Source organism: Pristis pectinata, chromosome 3, assembly GCF_009764475.1.
Source record: "Pristis pectinata isolate sPriPec2 chromosome 3, sPriPec2.1.pri, whole genome shotgun sequence".
NCBI lineage: Eukaryota > Metazoa > Chordata > Chondrichthyes > Rhinopristiformes > Pristidae > Pristis > Pristis pectinata.
The window spans coordinates 42,806,951-42,834,285 of record NC_067407.1 but is presented as its reverse complement, the minus strand read 5'-3'; the positions used below and the strand labels follow the sequence as shown (position 1 = coordinate 42,834,285).

The window sequence follows — 27,335 nt, the reverse complement described above, 5'->3', positions numbered from 1 at the left end:
TACCCCTAACTCTAAGTTCCTCCCATTCTATAACCTCAAATCTCCATATTTCTCCAGTTCCAGCTCCTTGTGCCCTCATAATTTATTACTGATAAAGGAAAGTCAGCATGGCTTTGTGCATAGCAAATCACTTCTCACGAAGTTGAGGTTTCTTTTGAAAAGGCGACCAAGAGGATTGATAAGGGCAGGGTAGTAGATGTTATCTACAAGAAGTTTAGCAAGGCCTTTGACACGGTCCCAGTTGTAGGCTGGTCCCAAAGGTTAGAACACATGGGATCCAGGCTGAGCTAGGCAACTGGATACAAAATTAGGTTGGTGGTAAGAGATAGAGGGCAGTGGTAGAGGGTTGTTTTTCAGATTGTCGGCCTGTCACCAGTGGTGTGCCACAGGGATCAGTGCTGGGTCCTCCATTGTTTGCCATATATATTAATGATTTGAATAGCGGGTAGCATGATTAGCAAGTTTGTAGATGACACCAGAATTGGTGGTATAGTGGATAGTGAAGAAGGTTGTTGAAGGTTACAACAGGATATTTATCAATTGGGAAAATGGGCAAAGGAATGGTAGACAGAACTTAACTCACATGCATGAAGGGACGCATTTAGTAAGTTAAACCAGAACCTGGGGAAAGCTGTTGAATAGAGAGACCTAGGGGTACAAGTATATAGTTCTCTGAAAGTGGCAACAGAGATAGACAGAGTGTTGAAGAAGACATATGGCATGCTTACCCTTGTTGGGTGACGTATTGAGTACAAGAGTTAAGATGTCACAATACAGTTGTACAAAACATTGGGTAGGCCTCATGGATATTGTGTGCAGTTTTGGTCGCTACACTGCAGAAAGGATTCACAAGAATATTGCCTAGATTGGGGGGGCTTGAGTTACAAGGAGAGATTGGATAAACTGGGTCTGTTTTCTCTGGAGCTGAAGAGGCAAAGAGGTGACATGATCAAGGTATACAAAAATTATGAAAGACACAGGGTAGATAGCCAGAGTCTATTTCCCATGGCAGGGGAATCTAAAACTAGAGGCCATAGGTTTAAGATGAGAGGAAAAAAGTTTAAGGGGATCGGAGGAGTAAATTTTTCCCATAAAGAGCAGTTGGCAACTGGAGTGAGCTGCCAGATGTGGTGGAGGTAGGAACAGTAAGAACATTTAAGAGGCATCTGGACAGGTATTTGAATGAGTAAGGCATGGAGGGATATGGAATTAATGTAGCCAAGTGGGATTAGTATACTTGGGCACAATGGTCATTACAGATGTGATGAGTCGAAGAGGCCATTTCTACGCTGAACTATTCTGACTCTAATTTACTTCATGCTACCATTGATGACTATTACAGAATATAGAACAGAACAGCACAGGAACAGGCCCTTCAGTCCCCGATGTCTTTGCCGACCATGATACCAATCCAAACTAATCCCATCTGCCTGCACATGGTCTATATCCCTCAATAGCTGCCTATTCACATGCCTGTCTAAATGCCTCTTAAACATCGCTATCATATCAGTTTTAACAACTTATCCTGGCAACGTGTTCCAGCCAGCTAACACACACTGTGTGTGTAAAAAAAAACATCGCCTTTAAACATTCCCCCTCTCCACTTAAAGCTATATTTTCTAGTATTTGATATTTCCAACCTGGCAATGACTCGATCTACTCTATCGTGCCCCTTATAATTTTATATACTTCGATCGGGTCACCCCTCAGCCTCCAACGCTCCAGAGAAAACAATCCAAATTTGTCAAACCTCTCCTTACAGCTAACTCTCTAATCCATGCAATATCCGAGTGAAACTCTTCTACATCATTCTCTAAAGCCTCCACATCCTTCTTGTAATGTGGCAACAAGAATCGCACACAATACTTCAAATGTGCTCTAACCAAAGTTTTATACAGCTGCAATATGACTTCCTGAATTTTATACTCAATGCCCCATCCAAAGAAGTCAAGAATGCTTCTATAGCACCCTATCTACTTGTGTTGCTATTTTCTGTGCACCCCAAGATCCCTCTGTTCATCAATGCTCCTAAGGGTTCTGCCATTTACTGTATATTTTCCTCTTGCATTTGACCTCCCAAAGTGTAAAACCTCACACTTGTTCAGATTAAATATTTCTCTGCCCACATTTCCAACTGGTCTATACTCTGAGTCCTTTGACAGCTTTCCTCACTATCCACAACTCCAATTTTGGTGTCATCTGCAAACCTGCCTATTAGCCCACCTACATTATTGACCAAATCAATGAGGCATGGTGATCATGTCCCTTGATAACAAGTATGTCATTTTGGATGCTGTTTGGGGGAGTGGGGGGTAGGTGGTGCGATGAGTCACCGGTGGAGAGCCACAGCAGCTGGATCTCTCGTGCAGAGTCTGGATCTGTGGCTCAGAAAGGAAGGGTGGGATGGGGGGAGAAAGAGGAGTGCAATTGCGATAGGGGATTTGTTCGTTAGGGGGACAGACGGGAGATTCTGTAGCTAAGATCGAGACTCCTGGATGGTATGTTGCCTCCCAGTGCCAGGAATGTCTCGGATCAAGTCACAACATTCTTAAGGGGGAGGGGGAGGAGCCAGAGGTTGTGGCCCAACAACATAGGTAAGATGAGGGATGAGGTCCTGAAAAGCGAGTATTGGGAGTTCAAAAGGAAGCTAAAAAGCAGGACCTCAAGGGCAATAATCTCTGGACTGCTGCCTGTGCCACACACCAGGGAGGGAAAGAATAAGAAGATATGGCAGACTAATGAGTGGCTGAAGAGTTGGTGCAGGGGGTAGGGGTTGAGATTTGTGGATCACTGGGATCTCTTCTGGGGTAGGTATGACCTGTACAAAAGTGACGGTTACACCTGAACTGGAGAGGGACCAATGTCCTTGTGGGCAGGTTTGCTAGAGCTGTTGGGGAGGGTTTAAACTAGGTTGGCAGGAGGATGGGAACTAGAGTGTTAGATTAGAAGATGGATCAGCTGCTGTAGAAGTAGATGCAATGCATACAGAGAAGGTGAGGAAGGATAGGCAGGGGATAGGGCATAAATGCAATCAGTTAGATGGGTTGAAATGTGTTTATCTTAATGTGAGAAGTGTTAAAAATAAGGGTGATGAACTTAGAGCATGGATCAGTGCATGGAATTATGATGTTGTGGCCATTACAGAGACTTGGCTGTCGCAAGGACAGGAGTGGATGCTTCAGGTTCCAGGATTTAGATATTTCAAAAGGGATAGGGAAGGGGGTCGAAGGGGTGGGGGCGGGGGTGGCATTGCTAATCAGGAATAGTATCACAGTTGTAGGGTGGGAGGACATCACAGAAGGATCGTCTATTGAGTCAGTGTTGGTGGAAGTCAGAAACGGGAAGGGAAAGATCACTCTATTAGGAGTATTCTATAGGCCCCCAAATAGCCATTGGGACACTGAGAAGCAGATAAATAGGCAGATTTTGGAAAGGTGCAAAAATAACTGGGTTGCTGTCATGGATGACTTCAACTTCCCTAATATTGATTGGCACCTCCTTAGCGCAAAAGGTTCAGGTGGGGCAGAATTTGTTAGGTGTGTACAGGAAGGATTCCTGGCACAGTATGTAGACAGACCAACTTGAGGAGAGGTCATACTGGATCTGGTATTAGGCAATGAACCTGGTCAGGTGAAAGACCCCTCAGTGGGTGAGCATTTTGGGGATAGTAACCACAACTCTTTGACCTTTAGCATAGCCATGGACAAAGGAGCAGACATAATGGGAAAGTATTTAATTGGGGGAGGGCAAATTACTATGGTATTAGGCAAGAACTTGGGAGCGCAAACTGGGAACAGATGTTCTCTGGTATATGCACCACAGAAATGTGGAGGTTGTTTAGGGATCACTTGCATAGGGCTCTAGATAGGTTTGTCCCGTTGAGACGAAAGGATGGTAGGGTGAAGGAACCATGATTAACAAGAGAGATGGAAAGTTCAGTCAAGAGGAAGGAAGCAGGCATATTTAAGGTTTAGGAAGCAAAAGCCAGACAGGGCTCTTGAGAGTTATAAGGTAGCCAGGAAGGAGCTTAAGAAGGGCCTTAGGAGAGCTGGAAAGGGACAAGAGAAGGCCTTGGCAAGTAGGGTTAAGGAAAACCCTAAAGCATTCCACATGTTTGTGAGTAACAAGACGATGACTAGGGTGAGGGTAGGACTGCTGAGGGATAAGGGGGGAAAAATTGACAAGACAAATTGATAAAGGTAGTGTGGTATATATGGATTTTAGCAAGGTGTTTGACAAGGTCCCCCACGGCAGGCTCATTCAGAAAGTCATGAGGTATGGGATCCATGGAAAATTGGCTGTGTGGATTTGAAATTGGCTTGCCCACAGAAAGCAGAGGGTGGTTGTAGAAGGGCAGTATTCGATCTGGAGGTTGATGAATAGTGTTGTTCTGCAAGGATCTGTTCTGGGATTCCTGTTCTTTGTGATTTAAAATTTTTTTAAAAATTTTATTTACAGCGTGGTAATAGGCCCTTCCGGCCCAATGAGTCCGCGCCGCCCATTTTAATCTCAAATTGACCTAGCCGTACATCTTTTAGAATGTGGGAGGAAACCGGAGCACCCAGAGGAAACCCACACAGACACGGGAGAACATACAAACTTCTTACAGACAGTGATGGGATCGAACCCCGATCGCTGGCACTGTAATAGCGTCGCGCTAACCACTACATTACAATGACTTAGATGAGGAAGTGGAAGGACGGGTTGGTAAGTTTACAGATGACAAGGGTTGGTGGTGTAATAGATAGTGAAGAAGGTTGTTGAAGGTTGCAATGAGATTTAGACAGAATGCAGAGCTGGGCAGAGAAGTGGCAGATGGAGTTCAATCCAGAGAAGTATAAAGTGAAACACTTAGGAGAAATGAACTTGAAGGCAAAGTACATGGTTAATGGCAGGATTCATAGCAGTGTGGAGGAATAGAGAGATCTTGGGGTCCAAGTACATAGTTCCCTCAAAGTTGCTGCACAAGTGGCTCGGGCGGTTAAGGCAGCATATGCTGTGCTGCCCATCATTAGCCGAGGGATTGAGTTCAAGAGCTGAGAGGTTATGTTGCAACTCTATAAGACTCTCGTTAGACTACACTTGGAATAGTGTGTTCAGTTCTGGTCACCACATTATAAGAAGGATGTGGAAGCTTTGGAGAGGGTACAGAGAAGATTTACAAGGATGCTACCTGGGTTGGAAAGCACGTCTTATGAGGAGAGGTTGAGAGAATTAGGGTTTTTGTCTTTGGAGTGACGGAGGATGAGAGGACACTTGATAGGAGGTATACAAGATTATGAGAGGCACAGACAGAGTGGACAGCCAGCACCTTTTCTCCAAGATGGCAATGGCGAACACTAGAGGTCACCTGTTTAAGGAGTGTGGAATAAAGTTCAGGGGAGATGTCAGAGAATTTTTTTTATATATAAATTACAGAGAGTGGTGGGTGCCTGGAATGCACTCCCAGGAGTGGTGGTAGGAGCCAATATGATAGGGTCATTTAAGACACTATTAGAAAGGCACATGGATGAAAGAAAATTAGAAGGTAATGGGAGGTGAAGTAGAGAGGGTGATGGATTGAATGGGGATAAGGTCAGCACAACATCATGGGCTGAAGGGCCTGTACTGTGCTGTACTGTTCTATACCCTAAAATAAGTCATCTTGGATGTCTCTACAAATATCTATATTTACAATAATATGAAACAAGGACCATTAGCTTCAAGTCCAATACTGCCAATCAATCAACAACTGCTACAATTGAAGTCTTTTCTGTGTATAAACATTGGCCAATATACCAGATCCCTAGTACTAAAGGTAACCAAACAATATACCAAGCTTCTCGGCATACCTTTAATTTCAGATAAAGGGCTTAATCACTTACCCCTCTGACATGGAAAGTAGCAGCAACTGCCCCAAGATGCTCTTCAAAAACTGAAATAATCTATCATTGATGGGACAGAGCAGAATGATTCCAAAGACGAAATTAAAAACATGTGCACTTTTATAAATTTTCACCTGGGCTAAGGTACCATTTGGAAAATCTCCAAGATCATTATATCCTTCATTAGTGATGACCAGAACTCCTCATAGTCCTCTCTAGTTGCTTAACTCTGATTCGGATTTTGTCTGACCTTTCTAGCTGTAGTATAATTTCTATCCATTTAAGTATTTCCAAAAGCCAACATTCCGTTAACTTCTGATTTTTTTCTGTCCAGGATTTTTTAATAATCTATGTACCCTCTTCCTCACCCCAAATCTCTTCAGGATTTCCTATTTTGGAAGTGTATATTAGTAATATCCATTGATGTTCCCTTGTCAAAAAAAATTTAATTAGGTTTGTCAACCTTATCCTTTACAAATACATGCTGGCTTACTGATCAGTTCAACATCTTCAGTCAATCAGTCTACCCTTAGTTACAGATCCTAATTGTTTCCTGTTAACAGATGCTAGTGAACTGGTCTGTTATGCCCTGGTCTCCCCCTCTCACCATTCTTTAATACATACCTAATTTTCAGTCTAAGAATTGTCCCAAATCAGATAACTTTGAAGACAACAGCAAATTTCCAATGTCCCAGGACTATCAGGTTGACCCCTACCTTCAAGCAGGTGGGAAAATTTGCAACATCCTTGCAGATTTACGTGAACTGCGAGTACTGTGGACACCATCATAAATATAGCTCACTGGTTTTATGCACATGCTGGGGGAAGAGGGGGAAAAGAGAAGAGATCAGCTGGTATGGTAAATGCACTACGATACCCATTTTTCCAATCAGTTCAGATATTTTATTTGTATTAAAATCATATAGTACACACAAATATGTATACATTAAAAATTTCACACTTCAGTAGTCTCTATAAAGAATTAAATATTCATGCTATTTCACAAACCTAAAACCTTTTCTACTCCTGCAGACACTAACAGGGAGAAAACATGTGGCATCCAATCATAAAATTGTGCATATCATCAATAAAAGGCTTCTTAATTATTCAAACTATTCACACAGGCCTCAGAAAGTCATTTACTATTAGTGTTTCCTGGAATACTACTTCGAAGCACTAAGGAAACTGCTGTCAAAAGGGAAATAGACGCAGAATGATTCTTTTCTTTTAGACATAATGTACCAAAGTATCAAATGTATAAACCTGCTTTGTATTTCACTATTATAGTGCTCCATTTGCCCTTTTAGAATATGCCAGCAGATTACAACAATACTCGTGCATTGGCTGCCATTGATTATTTCTTAATTTATCAGTTGTTGAAGAAGAGCATCAAATTCTGATCCCAAATTTACAATATTCAAACAAGGAAGTTCTTTCATATTTGTGCCTGTCCATTTAGACTTTAGTTTGCTTTAAGTGTTAATGGTGATTAACATTAAATATCCTACAGCAGCATCTGCATTCCCAACAAAAGTGACTGCTGGGCTTTCTACAAAAGTAAATTAGCAGTACCTCTCTATTGTTATTTCCTTTTGCTGTGAACACCATCAAAATCCAATCAATTTGTTCTGAAGAACTTCGAAAAATTAGTTCTTGTGCTCCTCGCTGAGACCTCAAAAAACATTCTGTAGATATGATGCTCTTCTATTCCTTCAGCTGTTCTTTCACACACCTCAAAATCAGATCACACCAAAGTGGAAAACAACTTTGGTAAATAATATTGACATTCCTGCATTACAGACATTGCACATTATGAAGCCATTCAGCAAATCACTCCCTGCCTGCTCTTTCAGTGAGCTATCCAATTACTCCTAGTATTGACTTCTTCCCTCTCACCCTAGCAATTTATTCCATTCAAATGTCTGTTTCCCTTTTGAAAGTTACTGTTGAATCTGTTTCCATTACAACTGCTCAGTAAAAAGAACGGTTTCCTCACATCACCTCTGTTTTTTTTCTTATTGCCTTAAATACATGTCCCATGGTTACCAATCCATCTGCCACTGAAAACAGTTTCTCCTTTTCTCACTCCAATAAATCTGTTCATCATTTTGCATATTTACATCAAAACTCTTCCTAATCTTCTTTGTTCTGGGACAACCCCAGGTTCTCAATTCTTTGCAACGAGTCTCCCATTCATTGATACCACTGGTAAATTCCTTCCACACCTTCCCTAAAGCCTTGATATTGTTCTTGAAGAACGCTGCCCAGAACTGAACACACCACTATAGCCAAGGCTTTACCAGTTCTTTTTTTAAAACATACAGTAATTTCCTTGCATTTGAAGTATGCCATTATAAACACCAAGTATCCCACATATTTTATTTTAAAAGCTCTCAGAACTTTTCTTTTCACCTTAAAAGATTTGTATACATAACCCTCAGATCTGTCCTTTCACACTTAAAATTGTATAATTTGTTATACATTGTCTCTCCTACCAAGATGCATCACTTCCGTGTTAAATTTCATCTGCCACATGTCTGCCCAGTTCACAGGTCTATGCCCTCTTGGTCTGGAACTATCCTCCTTAATAAGCCACAAAATAAATCATGTACTTAGTGCATCAATTATGTGCAAACAAGTCTTGATCTGCATAATTTTTAATGTTTTAATTCTAACATGAACTGTAAATGTTTGCATTTGTTAGTTTATCATCAATATTGTAAATATATTTGCCAGCTCAGATAAGATCCATTACCTGAAGTACTTCACTTCTTGCAAACCAGTACAATGAATAATATGTCCCATCTGGAAATATTCATATTTGTATATCTAGAACAAACGAGCAGGCACACAGATATAAGAAGAATCTGTGTATTTAAAAAAAGCACAATGCTAAAAGCAGGATTTACTTGCACATAGAAAATATTAAGAGGTCTCAATCCAAAACAACTAGGTTTATTAAAATAGGTTGGGTCACATCTCCAAGTAAAATGCAATACTTACTAAATACTAAATAAGATATTTTAAGGTGTTTAAATATAAAATCTGTTAAAACTCCAACTGTAAACTTTTCCTGGTGTAACAGTTCATCATGACTGAGATAGTCTCTTGCTTTAAAATCCATTTCACATTTTCAAATATGCAATCCACATTGACAAACTGTACTGTCATTACTGATACTATAAAATTCAGTATTGAACTTGTACGTCAACCTGGTAAAGTGCTTGTAGCGATTATGTAGAAGGCAACCAACACAACTGCTAAAATCCTAATGAAGCTCCATCACCGAACAGCCAACTAATATGGGCATTCATTTACCATTCTGGCATGCTGGCTACAGAAATAACAGATCAGATTGGCTTATACAGTAAAGTAGTAACATATTTCTTCTTATACCGATGTGTAGCACTGAGAACCATCACTCCATCCTAGGACAAAAAAATAAGGTGAAAAATGAGTTGAGAATTTGTCATATTTATCTTTACCAAAGTAAATAATGCATTGTCGTAAATGTATTTAAACAGTAAATGAATTAAAACATCAAAAGGTGGAAAAATAAACACAACATTTTTGGTTCATTTGACTCTTTTGGACACAGGAAGAATGAAAACCTGCAGGATTATCAATACAAAGGTCAAGTAGCTTTGAAGACCAATTGTTCTACAGATGAGATTGGGATGCAGTGGTATATTTTTAAACATTCTTACAATCAGCATGAAACATTACGAATCTTAGAACTAGAAAGAGAAAGCATAGCAAGAAGATAAGTCAAGAAGTCATTAATATCCTGGAGAAAAAAAATGACCCGTATGAAAGATGGCAGAATCTTAATTTTTTCTTCTCTACAAAGGAGATATTCAACTGTATGCTATCTCTCAAAGCAATGCCATCAATCCCATTCTCCCATTTATTTCACTGTAACTCATTCTCTTTGATATGCCATTAACTCAGCTCCAACTCTCCTACAACTCACTACATTAGAGGTAATTTAGTGGCCAATGAATCTACCAACTAGCACATCTTTAGAATGTGAGAGGAAACTAAAGAGCTTGGGGAAAGCATCTAAGTTTTGCCATGGCAGCACTATCACCCAAACTAGAAAGCTTCATTCTCGACTTGAGCACAAAGGTCCTGGCTGACCAATTTTTTAATAGTACGGTAGGAATGCTCACTCTCGTAGGTTCTGTCTTTCAGATGAGATGTAAAACCGAAATGTCCATTTTAAAAGGAGGATGCAAAATATTCTTTGGCATCATTTTGAAAAAGGGGAGGAAAGTTACCTCTAGGTCCCAATAATCTTCACAGCATCTGAAAGCATATAGTCTGCTGATTATCACATTGTCACTTATGGGAGCTCAATCTGCACATCTTGAGTGCCATGTTTCCTCATAAGTACCCCACCACAAAAAGTGCTTCAATGGATGCAAAACATTTTCAGTGCCCCGAAGTCATGAAAGTTGGAACATAAATTCAGGTATTTCTTCCAAACACAAGATTGAATTATTGGTTGAATTAGATAAAAGCTAAAAACAGCCACTTTTAATACACAGCTCTGCTGACTCTCAGAGGTATGTGATAAAATTATTAGAGTGTGATGTAATCTCTTGATGAGAATATGCAGAAGTCAAGAATATAATCGTAAATGAAAGTTATGATGCCATTTGTGCAGTCATCCTGGTCTTGACAGACAAGGTGATCAAAGGCTCTGGCATTTTGATACCAAAAGACAGGAACCCTTTGATCAAAGTTGCCTTTGCCAATACCTGGAATATGCCAATACACTGAATGAGAAATAGATTAATCATCAAAAGACACACAATACACTCTGCAGCTAAATCCATCATTCCCTAATCACTGCAACTATCCAGACATAGCACCTTGTCATTGAGTGACATGGCAGCACATCCCAATTGAAATTCCTTCCAGATTGATCCAGATCTCTAGGATGACCTAGAATCATTTGGATCCATAAGAGGATCTAATAATCTCACCTTAAAGCTTCCATGCTGCATTGTACCATGCACAAAACTGTGTAAAGTGATACAAACTTCCATTAGTAGATTATGTGATTAATATAATATTTTCAGAAACATCATCTTAGTATAATAATTAACCTTCATTAATAGACTTAAAACCTTTCCCCTTTATATTGCACTCTGTACAGAGCTGGTAGTAAATAATTAATTAAAAGTTGTGATGCATTTCAACCAGCTGATAAAAAGAAATGGAGAAAATGCACATTTCTACACAGATCACATTTCATTTAGAATAATATTTGATATGTTGGCAAACTTACTTTTATAGAAAGTGCATATAGGTGATTCAGCATCACATGGTTTGGTTCAGGTAGTAAAGCAGGATCACACTAGATAAGCAAGATAGAGAAGCTGGTTAGACTTACAGTCTATTTTCATTGTTTCACAAGATTGAACCCCAAAATATGGAACTGATTTATTATAGATTTCTGAAGACTGCATACAAGATGACAAATTACAAAATTCCTAATTGAATCCTTTATATCTCAAATCATGTAAGCCACTTCTGTCAGCTCATATAGTCTTAAAAGTAGTAAAACAACACGAGGTTTTTCACAGGAGTGTTTTCAAGCAAAACTTTTCACCATACCACATGAAGAAACAAGACAAAAGACTGAAACGAGGTAGGTTTTAAGGATTATCTTGAATATTAGAGGGATAAAAAGGTTTACAAAAAGAATCCCAGAACCTAGGTTTTGGCGAGTGAAATGAAGGTCTCTAATAGTGGTATGATTATTAGTTTTTTTTAAAACTATGCATGAGAACAGAATTGTAAGAGTGCAGATACTCAATGACTGTAGGCCCGGTGGACATCATAGAGACAGGTAAAAATTTGGAAAGAAGGATGAATGTTTTAAAATCATGGTGTTACTTAACTGGGAGTCAAGTGAACAGTCAAGGAATGGAACTGGGTCAGTGTAATCCAACCTACTGGACAACGGTGACAAAATATTAAGAGGTAGATGGTGTGTTCAAAAATGTCAAAGACTGCATTCAGGTCAAGAAGGAACTGTTTTCCTTGGCATTGTTATATCTATCATCAATTGAGACTTTGTCAAAGGCAAATGGAGCTCTAGAAACAATAGGGAAGGATTTGGGAGGCATCAAATTCAAGGATTTTGAAAAAAAGGAAGTTGGAGATGGATTGCAAGAACAGGGATCCTGAGCACAAGGACCTTGACAGCAGATTTGAAGGAGAGGGGAATGTTACTTTAGGAGAGACTAAACTTCTAATAAACATCAGCTTTAAACGGGAACCAAAAAGTTAAGCTGCCTGGGCAGCAGTTTAATGGGAATAGGTCTAAACTGTGGAAGGTGATTCTCAAGGATAAGGGAAGTTATGAGGGGAATTAGAAAAATTTCACTTTCAGGGTGAAGGCAGGAAGGGTATAGCAGAGGGCAACTACCCCAGTTGATTGGATAAAGCTTCATAATAAAGAAGTTCATGATTTCTTCACACTTTGCTGCTGGAGGTGAAAATGAGGAAATGGCCTTAAAAAATTTCACAAGATCAAATAGTGAAGCAATAAAACTGAAAGGAAATCTTCAGGAAAGAAAATACAAGAGAGCCATAAAAGGACTGAAAAAGAACAGACATGCAACTAACACAGCATGCATAAATAATTTTTATTATTCTAATACTGAAAGAAAGTAGTAATTTAGAACAAGAGGAAAAATATTGGTGGCCTTCAATTACTGCATAATCAACCTTCTAAGATATCCCAAAAACATTGTGAAATATGTTTTTAATTTTAAAAAAAACTAAGATTAATAAATCCTTGACCAGATACGATTTCTGCTAGGATTAAAAAATGCAGACTTGCTATAGTTAAGAGAAAAGAAACAACTGATTATTTAAGTAGTTCTGTAATTAAGAATCAAATGTTGCAGGTTTTTAACAATGAGGGGGAAATACGATCCCACAAATATTTAACAATCAGAGACAAATATTGAACCAAACCATTTTTAGTGGAGGTCTTGATAAGTACTTACTTAATCATCAACAGCTTTTTCGGAAACAGTCAACAATACTTAAGTTGGAAAACTGTTGACATACACATTTATTCAAATTACAATGTTTCAGAATCCAGAGATGAATGCAGAACAGGATTACCCTCCCCCCACCCCCAAGAGCCATTGAGCCAGATTGGGAACTAGTATTGAGTTCATCACTGCATCTGTATATTTTATATATTTCACATCTAAATAAATTGCTCAAACACAAAACTAACTGGCTCAAAAAATAAACATTGGCTTTAATGGGAACCAGAAAATTAAGCTGGGTGGTTAGTTTAATGGAAATAGGTCTAAACCACAGAAGGCAATTCTCATGGACAAGAGAAGTAAGGAGAGAAACCATAGAAGGTTGCTAAATTTGTGGTTGGCACAGAAGTTGGGACAGCAAACAACAAAGGATAGAGCAATGGATAACAAAAGGAATTTATTTGATTAATCAACTGACAAGACAACTGAAGTTTAATAGTGACTCTGAAGCCTTGTATCATTGACAGTACAAAAATAATTTTGGTTTAGCACCTTTCACACCCTTCGACTATGCCAAGCAATTAGAGCCAATTACAGCAGACAAAACTCCACTATGTTCAAAAATCCTGATGGTTTGGCATGTGGCTCACCAGTTAATGCTTCCCAAGCTCCTTTTAAACTCACTAGGAGCCCATTTCCCAAGCTCTCTTTAAATTGACTGGGGTCCCATTCTATCTTCCTGCCCCTTAAATTCACTAGGACTGTTTCTGTGCTCTTTAAACTCACCTGGTTCACTGAAAAATTTGTTACAATACAATATTGTGTAACATTTAAAAGAAGTTAATTGCAATGGTCTGGAAAATTTACTGGTCAGCATCAAAATCCTAAGGGAACTGGATCACTGAAGAAGTTTTACTTAATATACTTTTGTCTGTGGGGAATTAAGGACACAAAATACTCACTGCAAGGCCCTCAAAACTGCATAAATAGCTAGATAATTTTTTTTAAGGTGATAAATTCCACCTTTGTGGATTCACTGAGAAACTCAGTTGCAACTCCCCCCCCCCGAGAAAAAATATGCTCTTTTCTCCAGATAAACTTTTGACAAATGCATTTAAAAACATTCAACAAATTATTGCCTTAATCTTGAATGCACCATTAAAGATCTTAAAGAATTAAAATTTTATATGATTTCTGATAATTTCAATAATGCAGGGTGTCAAATACAAAATCAAATGACAAATTTGATCAAAATTATTTTAATGAACTTACTGAAATATGTGTGTCCTTGTTCAGAATGACTTGGAGCAGATGAGGAGGCAAAATAGGTGGTGCCTTAAAGCGCTCTTCAGGCCTTAAAACATACATCTCCTGATGGTATGGTCCTGGAGGCGAGCTTGACAAATCTAAAACAAACAGTATATTCTGTCAATAGAATATAACCAATCCATGAAATTAAAAACAACTATGCACACAACTGATCCCACTCAGATCAAAATAGGATCATTTCCAGCATTCCATTCCGGATGAATCCTATTCCATTCTGCAAATCCTTGGCTACATCTATCCCACCACCTGGATAGATCCAGCAGTGCAGTGGCATACAGGCAGAAAGGCGTAACCACGGGAGGCTTCATCACTGATTCCATACACCATAAAATCTCATGAAATCAGGTCAAACGTGGGCAAAGAAAACAATGTCCTTCCTTGGATGATGAATCAATGTTCCTTTACAGAAAGGCGTAACCACGGGAGGCTTCATCACTGATTCCATACACCATAAAATCTCATGAAATCAGGTCAAACGTGGGCAAAGAAAACAATGTCCTTCCTTGGATGATGAATCAATGTTCCTTTACATTGAAAAAATATTGGAAGTAACGCTGGAAGTAGTAAGGACATAGAAAGTACTCTAGGTGTGGGCCAGCAGTATTCTTCAACAAGAAAGGCTTCACAGCACCATCATTGACCAAATTGGATCAGTCCTGAAGATCACAGCTGCTAGACTGGGTTTGTGGCAGGAAGTGAGCTAATAAATATGAGGGATAAACCTATTTAACCTCATTCTCAAACAACAACCAGTGGGAGATGCATTTATTCTGAGTAGAAGTGACCAACGGTACAGACATGACAGAGACAAGGTCCTGTTTTTACATTAAGGACAGCCTACATGTCATGTGGCACTACAGTTCTGCTAAACAGGACAGACTCAGATCTGGCAATTCAAAACTGAGCATCCATAGGCACAGTGAGCCATCAGCTGAAGCAGAAAAATACACTACCATAACCTGTAACCTCATGGCTCAGCGTTTTCCACACACTATTGTTATCTGAAGATCAACCTGATTCAATGAGAAGAGCTTGCCCGGTGCATGCCTAAAAATGAAGTGCCAACCAGGTGACACTGCAATACAACACTACATTTGTGCTGAACAGCATGCAATAATCAAAGTAGAATCAGCTCAACGCCCTGCAATTCTGTAATATTTAGTTGTGATTGGAGATTTAAACAGTTAAAATGGACGAGCATCTCTAAGAACATCCCATCCTCAACAATTACAGGCCCATCAAGCTGATGCGAAAGACAACGCTGCAACCAGATTAGACAGAAATGCTGAGTAAATGATCCATCTTACTCCTGAGATTTCCACCATCACTAAAGTCAAACTTCAGAGAATTTAATTCATTCCATGCACTTTTTATTTATTCATTTTTCAGGATCTGGGCATCCCCAGTGAGACCAACATTCATTGTCTGCAGTACAGCACAGGAATAGCCCCTTTGCCCTGCGATGCCTGTGCCAACCATGATGCCAAATTAAACTAATCCCATCCGCCTGCACATGGTCTGCATCTCTCCATTCCCTGCCTGTCTAAATGCTTCTTAAACATTGCTATATTGCATCAGCTTCTACCACCTCCCCTAGTTGTGTTCCAGACACCTACCTCTCTCTGTGTGGAAAAAAATACTTCCCTCAAAATCTCTTAAACTTTCCTCCTCTCATTTTAAAGTTATGCCCTCTCGTATTTGACATTTCCACCCTTAGAAAAAGACCAACTATCTACCCTGATTATACCTCTCAAGTTTGTCTAATCTCTCCTAATAACCAATACTCTCTAATCCAGTGAAACTCTTCTGCACCCTCTCCAAAGCCTCCACATCCAGAACTGCACACAATACTCCATGTGGCTAACCAAAATTTTATACATCTGCAACATGACTTCCCAACCCTTATACTCAACACCCCAACCGATGAAGGCAAGTATACTGTAAGCCTTATTTACCACTCTTTCAAATTGTTTCCACTTTCAGGAATCTATGGACTTGCACCCCAAGATCCCTCTGTACATTAATGCTCCTAAGGGTCCTGCCATTTACTGTATACTTTCCTCTTACATTTGACCTCCCAAAGTGCAACACCTCACACTTATCTGGATTAAACATCATCTGCCATTCCTCTGCCTATATTTCCAACTGGTCTATATCTTGCTGTATCTTTTGACTACTTTCCTCACCATCCACAATTCTGCCAATTTTTGTGTTGTCTGCAAACTTACTAAACAGCCCGCCTACAGTTTTGTCCAAATAATTAAACAACAAAAGCCCCAGCACTGATCCGTGTGGAACAGCACTGGTTACAGACGCCCAGTCACAACAGCACCCCTCAACTACTGCCCTCTGTCTTCTCTGGCCATTTTGAATCCAATCTACTAAATCCCCATGGATCCCATGTGCCTAAATCTTTTGGATCAGCCTACCATGAGGAACCTTGTATACACAATATCCATAGGACTACCCATATCAATCAGCTTTGTCACCTCCTCAAAAACACTCAATCAAGATTGTAAGACATTACTTCCCCAGCACAAAGCCACATTGATTATTCCAAATAAGTTTATGTTTCTCCAGATGAAAGGAGGTCCCATCCCCAAGAATTTCCCCCAATAATTTCCCTACCACTGATAGGCCTACTCACTGGACTAGGATTTCCTTGTTTGTCCTCAATGCCCTTCTGAAAAACAAAAGAACATTCTCTGGTCCTCTGGGACCATGCCTGTATCCAAGAGGATACAAAGATCTCTGTCAAGGCCCCAGTAATCTCTTCCCTTGCGTCTCTCAATAACCTAGGATAGATCGCATCAGGCCATGGGGACTTATCCACCTTCATGTTCTTCAAAAGACCCAGTAAGTCCTACTCCTTGATGATAACATTCCCTAGAATATCAGTGTACCCTTCCCTGATCTCACCATCATCCATGTCCTTCTCTTTGGTGAATACCAATGCAAAGTACTCGTTTAGTACCTCGCTACTTCCTCTGGCTCCAGGCATAAATTCCCTCCTTTGTCCTTGAGTGGTCCTATCTTCACACTACATAACCTCATTACTGATGTGTAAAATGCCATGGGATTTCATTGTCCCTTTTAGCCCTCTTGATTTCCTGTTTAAACTTCTTTCCTGCTTCCTTTATATTCCTCAATATCCCTGTCCGAATTCAACTTCTTACATAGGCTTCTTCTTTTTTAACTAAGTTTGCAACATCTCATCATCCTTGTTTCCCGAACCTTGCTATTCCTGTCTTTCTTCCTCAAGGGGAACTCTTGGCCCTGAATTCTGACCAGCTGGCCTTTAAACAACTCCCAAGTCAGATGCGGATTTACCTAATGACATCCACTCCCAATCTACTTTCTCCAGCTCCTGCCTAATACTGTTGTAATTAGCCTCTCCCCAATTTAGTGCCCAAGGTAGAGCCTTCCCCTTATCAACAACTTTCTGAAAATTTACAGAGTTTTGATCACTGTTCACAAAATGCTCTCTGATTGAAACTTTGATCACCTGGCAAGGCTCACTTCTCACTACAAGGTCAAGGATGGTCCCTTCCCAGGTTGGACTGTCTACATACTATGTCAAAAAAAGCCCTCCTGGATGCACCCAACAGATTTTGCCCCATCTAAACCTCTGACACCGAGTACCAGTCAATATTGGGTTTTTACAGTTGTAAAAACAGTTGTTTTTACATCTTTCCATAATCTGCCTACCTATCAGTTCTTCTATTTCCCTTTGGCTATTGGGAGGCCTACAGTATAATATAACCCTACCATGGTGATTGCACCTTTCTTATTCTTGAGCTCCACCAATATTGCTTCACTGGATGAGCCCCATGGATGTTCTCTCCAAGTGCCACTGTGACACTCCCCCTGATCAGTTGTGCAACTCCATTTCTTTTACATCCCTCTCTATTGTGTCTGAAACATCTGAACTCTGGAACCTTGAGCTGCCAGTCCTGACCTTCTCTCAACCAAATTTCCTAACCTGCCTTGTAGATGGTGGAAAAGTACTGGAATGTCAGGACACAAGTCATTCTCTGCAGGATATTCAGCCTCTGACTTGCTTTCATAGCCACAATAGTTATGTGGCCTGCCCAGTTGTTTCTAGTCAATGGCAACCTTCAGGATGTGGATGGTGTATGATGTGGAGATAATATTGCTATTGAATGTCAAAAGGAGGTGGTCAGACTTTCTCTTGATAGATGTGGACATTGCCTGGCCCTTGTGGTGTAAATATTACTTGCCAAGTAATAACTATCTTCAAAAAGAGGTGGTCTAACCATCTATCCTTGATTGTGAATAGCAGATGATGGTTGCAGAGACTATTGCAGAGCCTTCCATCATCAGCATCGAGGGGACTCATCACTGACCAGAAATTGATGCGGATCAGCCACATAAATACTGTACTATAGCTTCAAAAGCAAGTCAAACTTCTGGGTATCCTGTGGTCTGCCATTTACTGTCTGATGCTACAAAGCTTTTTCACTATCTACAAGGCACAGGTCAAGAATGTGCCTTGTCTATATGAATGCAGCTCCAAAAAAAACCACTCAAGATCAATACCATCCAGGACAAAGAATACCGCTGGATTGGTACCCCACCGATCATCCTAGACATTCATTCCCTCCAGCAATTATTAACCACAAATTTAAATTTAATTAATATAGAATCAACTATGATTTCCATAATTTGCAAAATTCTCATACCTTTTACACATAAAAATATTTCTTAACTTTACTTCTGAAAGATTTAGCTTTATTTTTCAGGCTCTATCCTTTTGTTTCAGATTCCCAAACCAGTAGAAAGTGTTAGCACTGTGGAAGAGTAACTATGTTTTCCTATCTTGATATCTGTAATTCAAATCACTCTGAACATTCTAAATTTCATAGATTGAAATTCTAGATTGTGTAATCACTTATTAAGATTTAACCCTTGGAATACAGGTATCATTCTTGTAAATCTGCAAGGCTAATAAATCCTTCCAAAATTGTTGCTCCCAGAACAGAACTTAATAAATCTAGGCATTGTCTAACAAGGATTTTCTACAGTTGTAGCATGACTCTAACAACTTGTACTCCATCCTCTAGGTATAAAGATCAAGTTTCTATAAGCCTTCTGATCGTGTATGCATCTGCATATGAAATCTTGATGACTTAAAATAGTTTTATTTGGACCTTTACTAATTCTAACTTTTCACTATTTAGAATATATACTAATCCATCAATTTTGAGTCTGAAGCAGTTAACTACACACTAAACTGAACTGTAAGCCATTGTCCCATAGTTGTGCCATTCATTTAATTTATTAATATCCTAATGTAATTTATTAATATCCCAAATGTAATTTTACATTAGTTACATTACTTAAAATGTCAGCCATCATTGTGTCACTGGTTAAGTTGGATACATGGTTCTCCATCCAATTACTTAAGCTAAAAAAAAAAGCACATTTCTATTTCCTTTTCTTAGGCAGGATTGATGATGACTTGCTTCTCATCTGATTTTGTGGAATCTGAGGCCACTATGGAAAACAGACTCCTCCAAGGATGTGCCTGATGAGGCAAGCAGCTGGGTAGTTTGAGGTGCTGCAAACCTGGTTTTGATGATGCATAGTTAATTTCCTGACCAGGCCAACAATCTGGCTTCAGTTCCTTCAGCTACAAATTTACCTTATAGCCTTTCATGAGGAAGTTTGCTGAATGCCTTCTGAGAATCTATAAGTACAAATAAAGATATTCCCCTTTCCACTACAATAGTAAAAAAAAAATTAGTAAACTCTTGGCAGAACACTTGGAAAGCAGTAACCGGATTGAACAAAGTCAGCATGAGTTTATGCAAGGGAAATTGTGCCCTAACAAATCTAATACAGGGTTGAGGATATAATTAGAGAGAACCAATAGATGTGCTACATCTGAACATCCAAAAAACTTTTGATCAAATTCTACATAAGAGGTTAGTGTGCAAAATTAAAGCAAATGGAATTGGGGGGAATATACTGGCATGGAGTAAGAATTGGTTAACAGACAGGAAACAGAGTGTAAAAATAAACATGCCTTTTTCCAGATGGTAGACCTTGAATATTGGGATATCCCACAGGGATCACCCCACCTGTTTATAATAAACATCACTAAGTTGGATAAAGGAACTAAATGGAGATTTTTTTTTAAAGTTTTCAAACAATACAAATATCTCAGGGGAGAGGGAAGGATGTTGTGTGAGGTACAAGGAGGTGATATTGACAAGGTGCATGAGTGGGCAAATACAGATGCAGCCCAATGTGGATAGATATGTGGTTATTCACTTTGGTTCTAAAAACAGAAATACAGATTACCTAAATGGTGATAGATTAGGAAAAGGGAGGGTGCAATGTTACCTGGGGGTCCTTGTATACCAGTCACTGAAAGCAAGCCTTCCGGTGCAGAAAATAGTGAGGAAGACAAGTGGTACGTTGACCTTCATTGCAAGAGAATTTGAATACAGGAGCAAGAATGTCTTGCAACAGCTGAGCAGGATCTTGATGAGACCCCATCTGGAGTAGTGTTTGCAGGTTTGGTCTCCTCACCCGAGGAAGGATGGTCTAGCCGTTGAAGGAGAGCAACAGAGGTTTACTAGTCCTAGTCCTTCGATAGCAGGAGTACAAGAAGAGAAATAAAACAGTATGTGGATAGTCTGACTAGAGGAGGGGCCATACCAGACCTTGTATTGGGAAATGAGCCCGGCCAGGTGACTGACCTTTCAGTGGGGCAACATTTAGGAAACAGTGATCACAGCTCCTTAAGTTTAAAGATACATATGAATAAGGACAAGTATGGACCTTGTGGGAAAGTATTAAATTGGGAGAGGGCAAATTACGAGAGTATTATGCAGGAACTAGGGAGAGTTAATTGGGAACAGCTGTTTTTGGGCAACTCCATATTTTACATGTAGAGGTTGTTTAAAGACCAACTGCACAGAGTAGAGGACTGGTACGCTCCAGTAAGGAGGAAGGAGGGCAAGGTAGGGGAACCTTGGATGACGAAGGAGGTTGTGAATTTAGTCAAGAAGAAAAGGGAAGCAGATGCAAGGTTTAGGAAGCTAAAAATTAAGCAGGGTCCTACAGGAAGATAAAGAAGCCAGAAAAGAAGTCAAGAAGTGAATTGAGAGGCAGAAGGTGCCATGCAAAGTCCTCAGCAAGTAGGATTGAAGAGAATCCCAAGGGATTCTGTACATCCATCAAGAGCAAGAGGATAACTAGGGAGAGGGAAGGACCACTCAAGGATAAAGGATGGAACGTGTGCTTGGAGGCAGAGGATGTAGGTGAGGTCCCAAATGAGTACTTCGGTACAAATGTTGGTATTCACGAAGGAGAAGGACATGGAGGATAGTGAGATCAGTGTGGAGCATGCTAACATGCTGGGGCATTTTGAGATAAAGGAAAAAGTGGTGTTAGGTCTCTTGAAGAATGTTAAGGTGGATAAGCCACCAGGACCTGATGGGATATACCCAAGGTTATTGAGAGAAGCAAGAGATGAGATTGCTGGGGCCTTGACCAAGATCTTTGTGTCCTCTCTAGCCACAGGTGAAGTCCCAGAGGACTGACAAGTAGCTAATGTTGTTCCTTTGTTCAAGAAGGGAAGTAAGGATAACCCTGGAAACTATAGACCAGGGAGTCTCACATCAGTGGTAGGGAAGCTATTAGAGAAGATTTGTAGCAATAGGATTTATGAGCATTTGGAAAAACATGGCCTAATTAAGGAAAGTTAGCATGGCTTTGTGCAGGGCCTGTCATCTCTTACTAACTTGATTGAGTTTTGAGAAGGATTGATGAAAGTGATCAATGAAGGTAGAGCAGTGGATGTTGTCTACGTGGGTTTTTAATAAGACATTCGACAAGGTCCCTCATGGTAGGCTCAACCAGAAGATTAAGACGCATGGGACCCATGGTGACTTGGCTGTTTGGATTCAGAATTTGCTTGCCCATAGAAGACAGTGGGTAGTGGTCGACATATTATTCTGGTTGTACCATGACTAGTGGTGTTCTGCAGGGATCTGTACTGGTACCTGTCCAGTTTGTGATGTATATAAATGACTTGTATGAAAATGTGGAGGGGTGGGTTAGTAAGTTTGCAGATGATACAAACATTGGTGCTGTTATGGATAATGCAGAAGATTACCGAAGGATACTGTGGGATGTAGATCAGTTGCAGATATGGGCAGATGACGTTCAATCTGGACAAGTGTGAAGTGCTGCACTTTGGGAGGTCAAATGTAAAGGGGAAGTATATGGTAGGACCCTCAAAAGCATTAATATGTACAGAGGGATCTTAGGGTCCAAGTCCATAGCTCTCTGAAAGTGTCCACACAAGTTGATAGGGTGGTAAAGGCAGCATATGGCACGCTTGCCTTTATTAGTCAAGGCATTGAGTTCAAAGGTCAGGAAGTTATGTTGCAGCTTTATAAAGCTCTGATTAGGCCACTTTTGGAGTACTGCATTCAGTTCTGTTCACCCCATTATAGGAAAGATGTGGAGGCTTTGAAAAGGGCACAGAAAAGGTTTACCAGGATGCTGCCTGGATTAGAGGGCACGTGCTCAAAGGAGAGGTTGGACAAACTTGGGTTGTTTTCTCTGTAGCGCCGCAGGCTGAGAGGAGACCTGATAAAAGTTTATAAAATTATGAGAGGCATAGATATATATATAGCAGTCATATATAGGCCCCCGAACAGCAGTCAGGAAGTGGACCATAAGTTGCAGATTGAGGTAGAAAAAGCATGTCAGAGTGACAATGTGAAGATAATTATGGGGGATTTTAACATGAAGGTGGACTGGGAAATGCAGCAAGGCGGTAGTACTCAGGAGAGTGAGTTTGTGGAATGTCTAAGGGATGTTTTTCTGGAGCAACTTATTGAGGAGCCCACCAGGGGATCGGCTGTTTTGGATTGGGTGCTGTGTAGTGAACCCGAGGTGATTAGGGAACTAAAGGTAAAGGAACCACTGGGAACAAGTGATCACAATATGATTGAGTTTAGTTTCAAGTTTGAGAAGGAGAAGCTGATAACTGGTGTATTGATATTTGAGTGGAATAAGGGAAATTACAAAGGTATGAGAGATGAGTTGGCCCAAATTGATTGGAGGAGTAAGTTAGCTGGAGGGACGGCAGAGGAAAAATGGAAGAAATTTCTACAGGAAATAAGGACAATGCAGGATAGATATATTCCAAGAAAAAAGAAGGTTTTGAATGGAAAAAAGGCACAGATGTGGATAACGAGGGAGGTGAAGGATAAAATAAAAGCAAAAGGGGCGGCGTACAAAGTAGCAAAAATTAGTGGGAAAACAGAAGATTGGAACGATTTTAAAAATCTGCAGAGAGAAACTAAGAAGGTCATTAGGAAAGCAAAGATGAGTTACGAAAGGAAGCTGGCGGACAACATTCGGAAGGATTCTAAGAGTTTTTTTAAATACATAAGGAATAAAAGAGAGACACGGGTTGACATAGGACCAATTGATAACGGTGCAGGAGGTATTATAATGGATGATAGTGAGATGGCAAGGGAATTGAATGAATATTTTGCATCGGTCTTCACCGTGGAGGACATAAGCAATGTGCCCGTTAGTCAGGAGTCTCACGAATTGGAGCTGAGTTCAATTGAGATTAATAGGGAGAAGGTGCTTGGAAAACTAAAGGGGCTTAAGGCTGATAAGTCTCCCGGACCGGATGAGGTGCATCCCCGGGTTCTGAAGGAGGTGGCTGTGGAGATAGCGGAGGCGTTGGCGATTATTTTTCAGGAATCGATAGATTCTGGCATGGTTCCGGAGGACTGGAGGGTAGCGAATGTAGTTCCGTTGTATAAGAAAGGTGGGAGGCAGCACAAAGGCAATTACAGACCTATTAGTCTGACGTCAGTGGTGGGAAAATTATTGGAGTCTATCCTCAAGGAGGAGGTTACCGAATACCTAGAGGCGCAAGGCAAGATAGGACCTAGTCAACATGGTTTTGTGAAGGGGAGGTCCTGTCTGACCAACCTATTGGAGTTTTTTGAAGAAATCACAGGTAGGGTGGATAAGGGAGAGGCGGTAGATGTTGTGTATTTAGACTTTCAAAAGGCCTTCGATAAGGTGCCTCACAAGAGACTGATTAATAAGATGAGAGGTCATGGAATTATGGGCAGGGTAGCAAAATGGGTGGAGAATTGGCTGGTTGGCAGGAAGCAAAGGGTGGAAATAAAAGGATCTCGTTCTGGTTGGTTACCGGTTACTAGTGGTGTGCCGCAAGGGTCGGTGTTGGGGCCTCTCCTTTTTACCTTGTACATCAATGATTTGGATGATGGAATAAATGGTTGTGTGGCTAAGTTTGCGGATGACACCAAGATAAGTGGAGGAGTAGGGAGCATAGAGGAAATAGAAAGAATGCAGAGGGACCTAGACAGTTTAGGAGAATGGGCAAGGAAATGGCAGATGAGATTCAATGTTGAGAAATGTGCAGTTGTACACTTTGGAAGTAGAAATAAGCGGGTAGATTATTATCTAGAAGGAGAGAAGATTGATAGTGCGGTAGTACAAAGGGACTTGGGGGTACTCGTACAAGATACCTTAAAAGTTAACCACCAGGTTGGATCGGTGGTTAAGAAAGCGAATGCTATGTTGGCATTCATCTCGAGAGGTATAGTGTATAAAAGTAAGGAAGTGTTGATGAGGCTCTACGGGGCGCTAGTGAGGCCTCATTTGGAATACTGTGCGCAGTTTTGGGCCCCGCATCTTAGGAAGGATGTGCTGACGTTGGAGAGGGTTCAGAGGAGATTTACGAGAATGATTCCAGGAATGAAAGGGCTTAAGTATGATGAGCGTTTGTCGGCTCTTGGACTGTACTCGCTGGAGTACAGAAGGATGAGAGGGGACCTCGTAGCGACATTTAAAATGTTGACAGGTAAGGATAGAGTAGATGTGGCTAGGCTGTTTCCCTTGGTGGGCGTGTCCAGGACCAGAGGGCACAATCTTAGAATTAGAGGGTACAGTTTCAAGACAGAGATGAGGAGAAGTTTCTTTACCCAGAGGGTGGTGAAATTGTGGAACTCCTTGCCACGCACAGCAGTGGAGGCCAGATCAGTGGGGGTATTCAAGGAGGAGATAGACAGATATCTAAATAGTCAGGGTATCAAGGGATATGGGGATAAGGCTGGCAAATGGGATTAGAATAGTTTTTTTTTTCTCTCTCTTTTTTTTCCCACCCCATTTCTTTTTCCCTTTTCCTTGGAGCAGACTCGATGGGCCGAATGGCCTGCTTCTGCTCCCTTATCTTGTGATCTTGTGAATAGACAGCCAGCATCTTTTTCCCAGGGTCGAAATGTCTAATACTAGAGGGCATGCATTTAAGGCAAGGGGAGAAAGTTCAAAGGAGATGTGTGGGTCTAGTTTTTTTTTAAAAACAGCACTGCCACCCTTGGCAGTGCATTCCAGGTGGCTGCCTGGGTTGTGGTAGAGGCAGATATGATAGAGGCATTTAAGAGGCTCTTAGATAAGCACATGAAAATGCAGAGAATGGAGGGATATGGACCATATGCAGGCAGAAGGGATTAGTGTAATTAGGTTTCATTTGCTTAATTAGTTCAGCACCACATCGTGGGCTGAAGGACCTGTTCCTGTGCTGTACTCTTCTATGTTCTAGATGAGTCAGTTAGGCCTACATTCATAGCAGTATGGAAAAATGAGAGGGAATCTTATAGAAACCTGTAAAATTCTAGTAAGACTCAACAGAATAGATACACGAAGGATCTCCTTGATGGCTGGAGAATCCAGTACCATGGGTCAGAGACTCAGAATATTGAACGTGCTATTTAGAACTGAGATCACGAGAAATTTCTTCACCCAGAGGATAGTGATCCTGTGTAATTCTCCATCACTGAAGGCATGTCATTAAATATATTCAAGAAGGAGGTCAATATGCTTCTCAATTCCAAAGGAATCAAAGGCTAGAGGGAGGAGGTTGAAAAAGGGTACTGAACTGGATGATCAATCATAGCTGTGTTGAATGTGGATTAGACCCAAAAGGGCTAAATGGACTATTCCTGGCATTATTTTTTGTTTCAATATTAACATTGGGATGCATTTCTGTCAACTGCTATACAGTTGTCATCCATATTCACCAGGAGAGTAGAGCAGAATCTTTGCTTTATTTAATCATCTTCCTAACCCAGTGCTGCTGAGGCCAATTTGAGATGTCCATTTGCTGCCTTATCCAAGATGTGTTATCAAATCTAAGACTTTCTTCATGGTTTGAATGTCATTTTAATCAAGGTATGTCTTTATTGCCACAGAAACTCAAAATAATCTATTCAATCGGATATTGAAAGGGAGACTGGCATTCAAGACTGAGCTAAAGGGCGTTTTTCCTTAGTAATATTCTTAACAACCTCAAGGTCTTCTGAAAGGCACATTTTTTGCATCAGTCTTTTCTGTGGCAGGTCTCCCAGCTATTGCTGATGTTTTTCAGATTGGGCTACCATAAATTGATCTGTTTACATCCAGTTAACTTTCCTCGTAAGTACCACACCTTAGATTGCATGGAATTCCTTACAATCAAGGGCTTCACTATAGTATTCTACAGGTCACTTCAACATCAGAATAACAGGCACCAGTTCAGGCTCAGATTTAGTACCTTAATGAACTGGGTGACTTAAAATGCTTGCTATGCTTTGTACACAATATGTCAGTCACGGCTCAGGTCAGCATTCAAACTTTTTATGAAGTTCTAGGGTTCAAGTCCCACTCTAGAGATTTGAATACAAGTATCTCAAGTTGGCACCAGTGTAAACTGAGGGAATGTGTACTCTCAGATGTATCATCTTTCTGGTGAGACGTTTTAACATGGTACCGTGTGCCTTCCCAGATTGAAATAGTACTGTGGATGTTTTGCTTCAAAGAACAGGAGTTCATGTTCCCTGATCAATACTATCACACAAACAGCAGTAAAAATAGCTTGACCAATTATTATCTTGTTGGGATAATCTTTTGCTGAGATCCACATGGATGAATCAGCAGATGTGCCCATGATGAGGCCATTCCAAAGTGACTGCTTTAATGTAGATGGGGCACCTTCTTTGCACTGGTGGACTCTGATGCACCTCCATAAACTTCACAGCTCTCATGACCCCAT

At 40.4% G+C, this 27,335-nt stretch overlaps 1 protein-coding gene across 3 annotated transcripts in view; it reads right to left on the bottom strand.

Annotated features, from left to right (window-relative positions):
• Positions 1 to 6,732: 6,732 nt before the first annotated feature.
• The window catches only part of LOC127568112 (5'-AMP-activated protein kinase subunit beta-2-like), a 39,295-nt gene continuing 18,692 nt past the window's right edge, over positions 6,733 to 27,335 (bottom strand). For all 3 annotated transcript variants that reach the window (XM_052011436.1, XM_052011437.1, XM_052011438.1), the window contains exons 6-8: positions 14,156 to 14,289; positions 11,161 to 11,229; positions 6,733 to 9,292 (exon numbers count right to left, since the gene is read on the bottom strand). In XM_052011436.1, the coding sequence (XP_051867396.1) occupies positions 9,215 to 9,292; positions 11,161 to 11,229; positions 14,156 to 14,289 (281 nt within the window). In that variant the 3' untranslated portion in view covers positions 6,733 to 9,214. The remainder of the gene's footprint in view (positions 9,293 to 11,160; positions 11,230 to 14,155; positions 14,290 to 27,335) is intronic.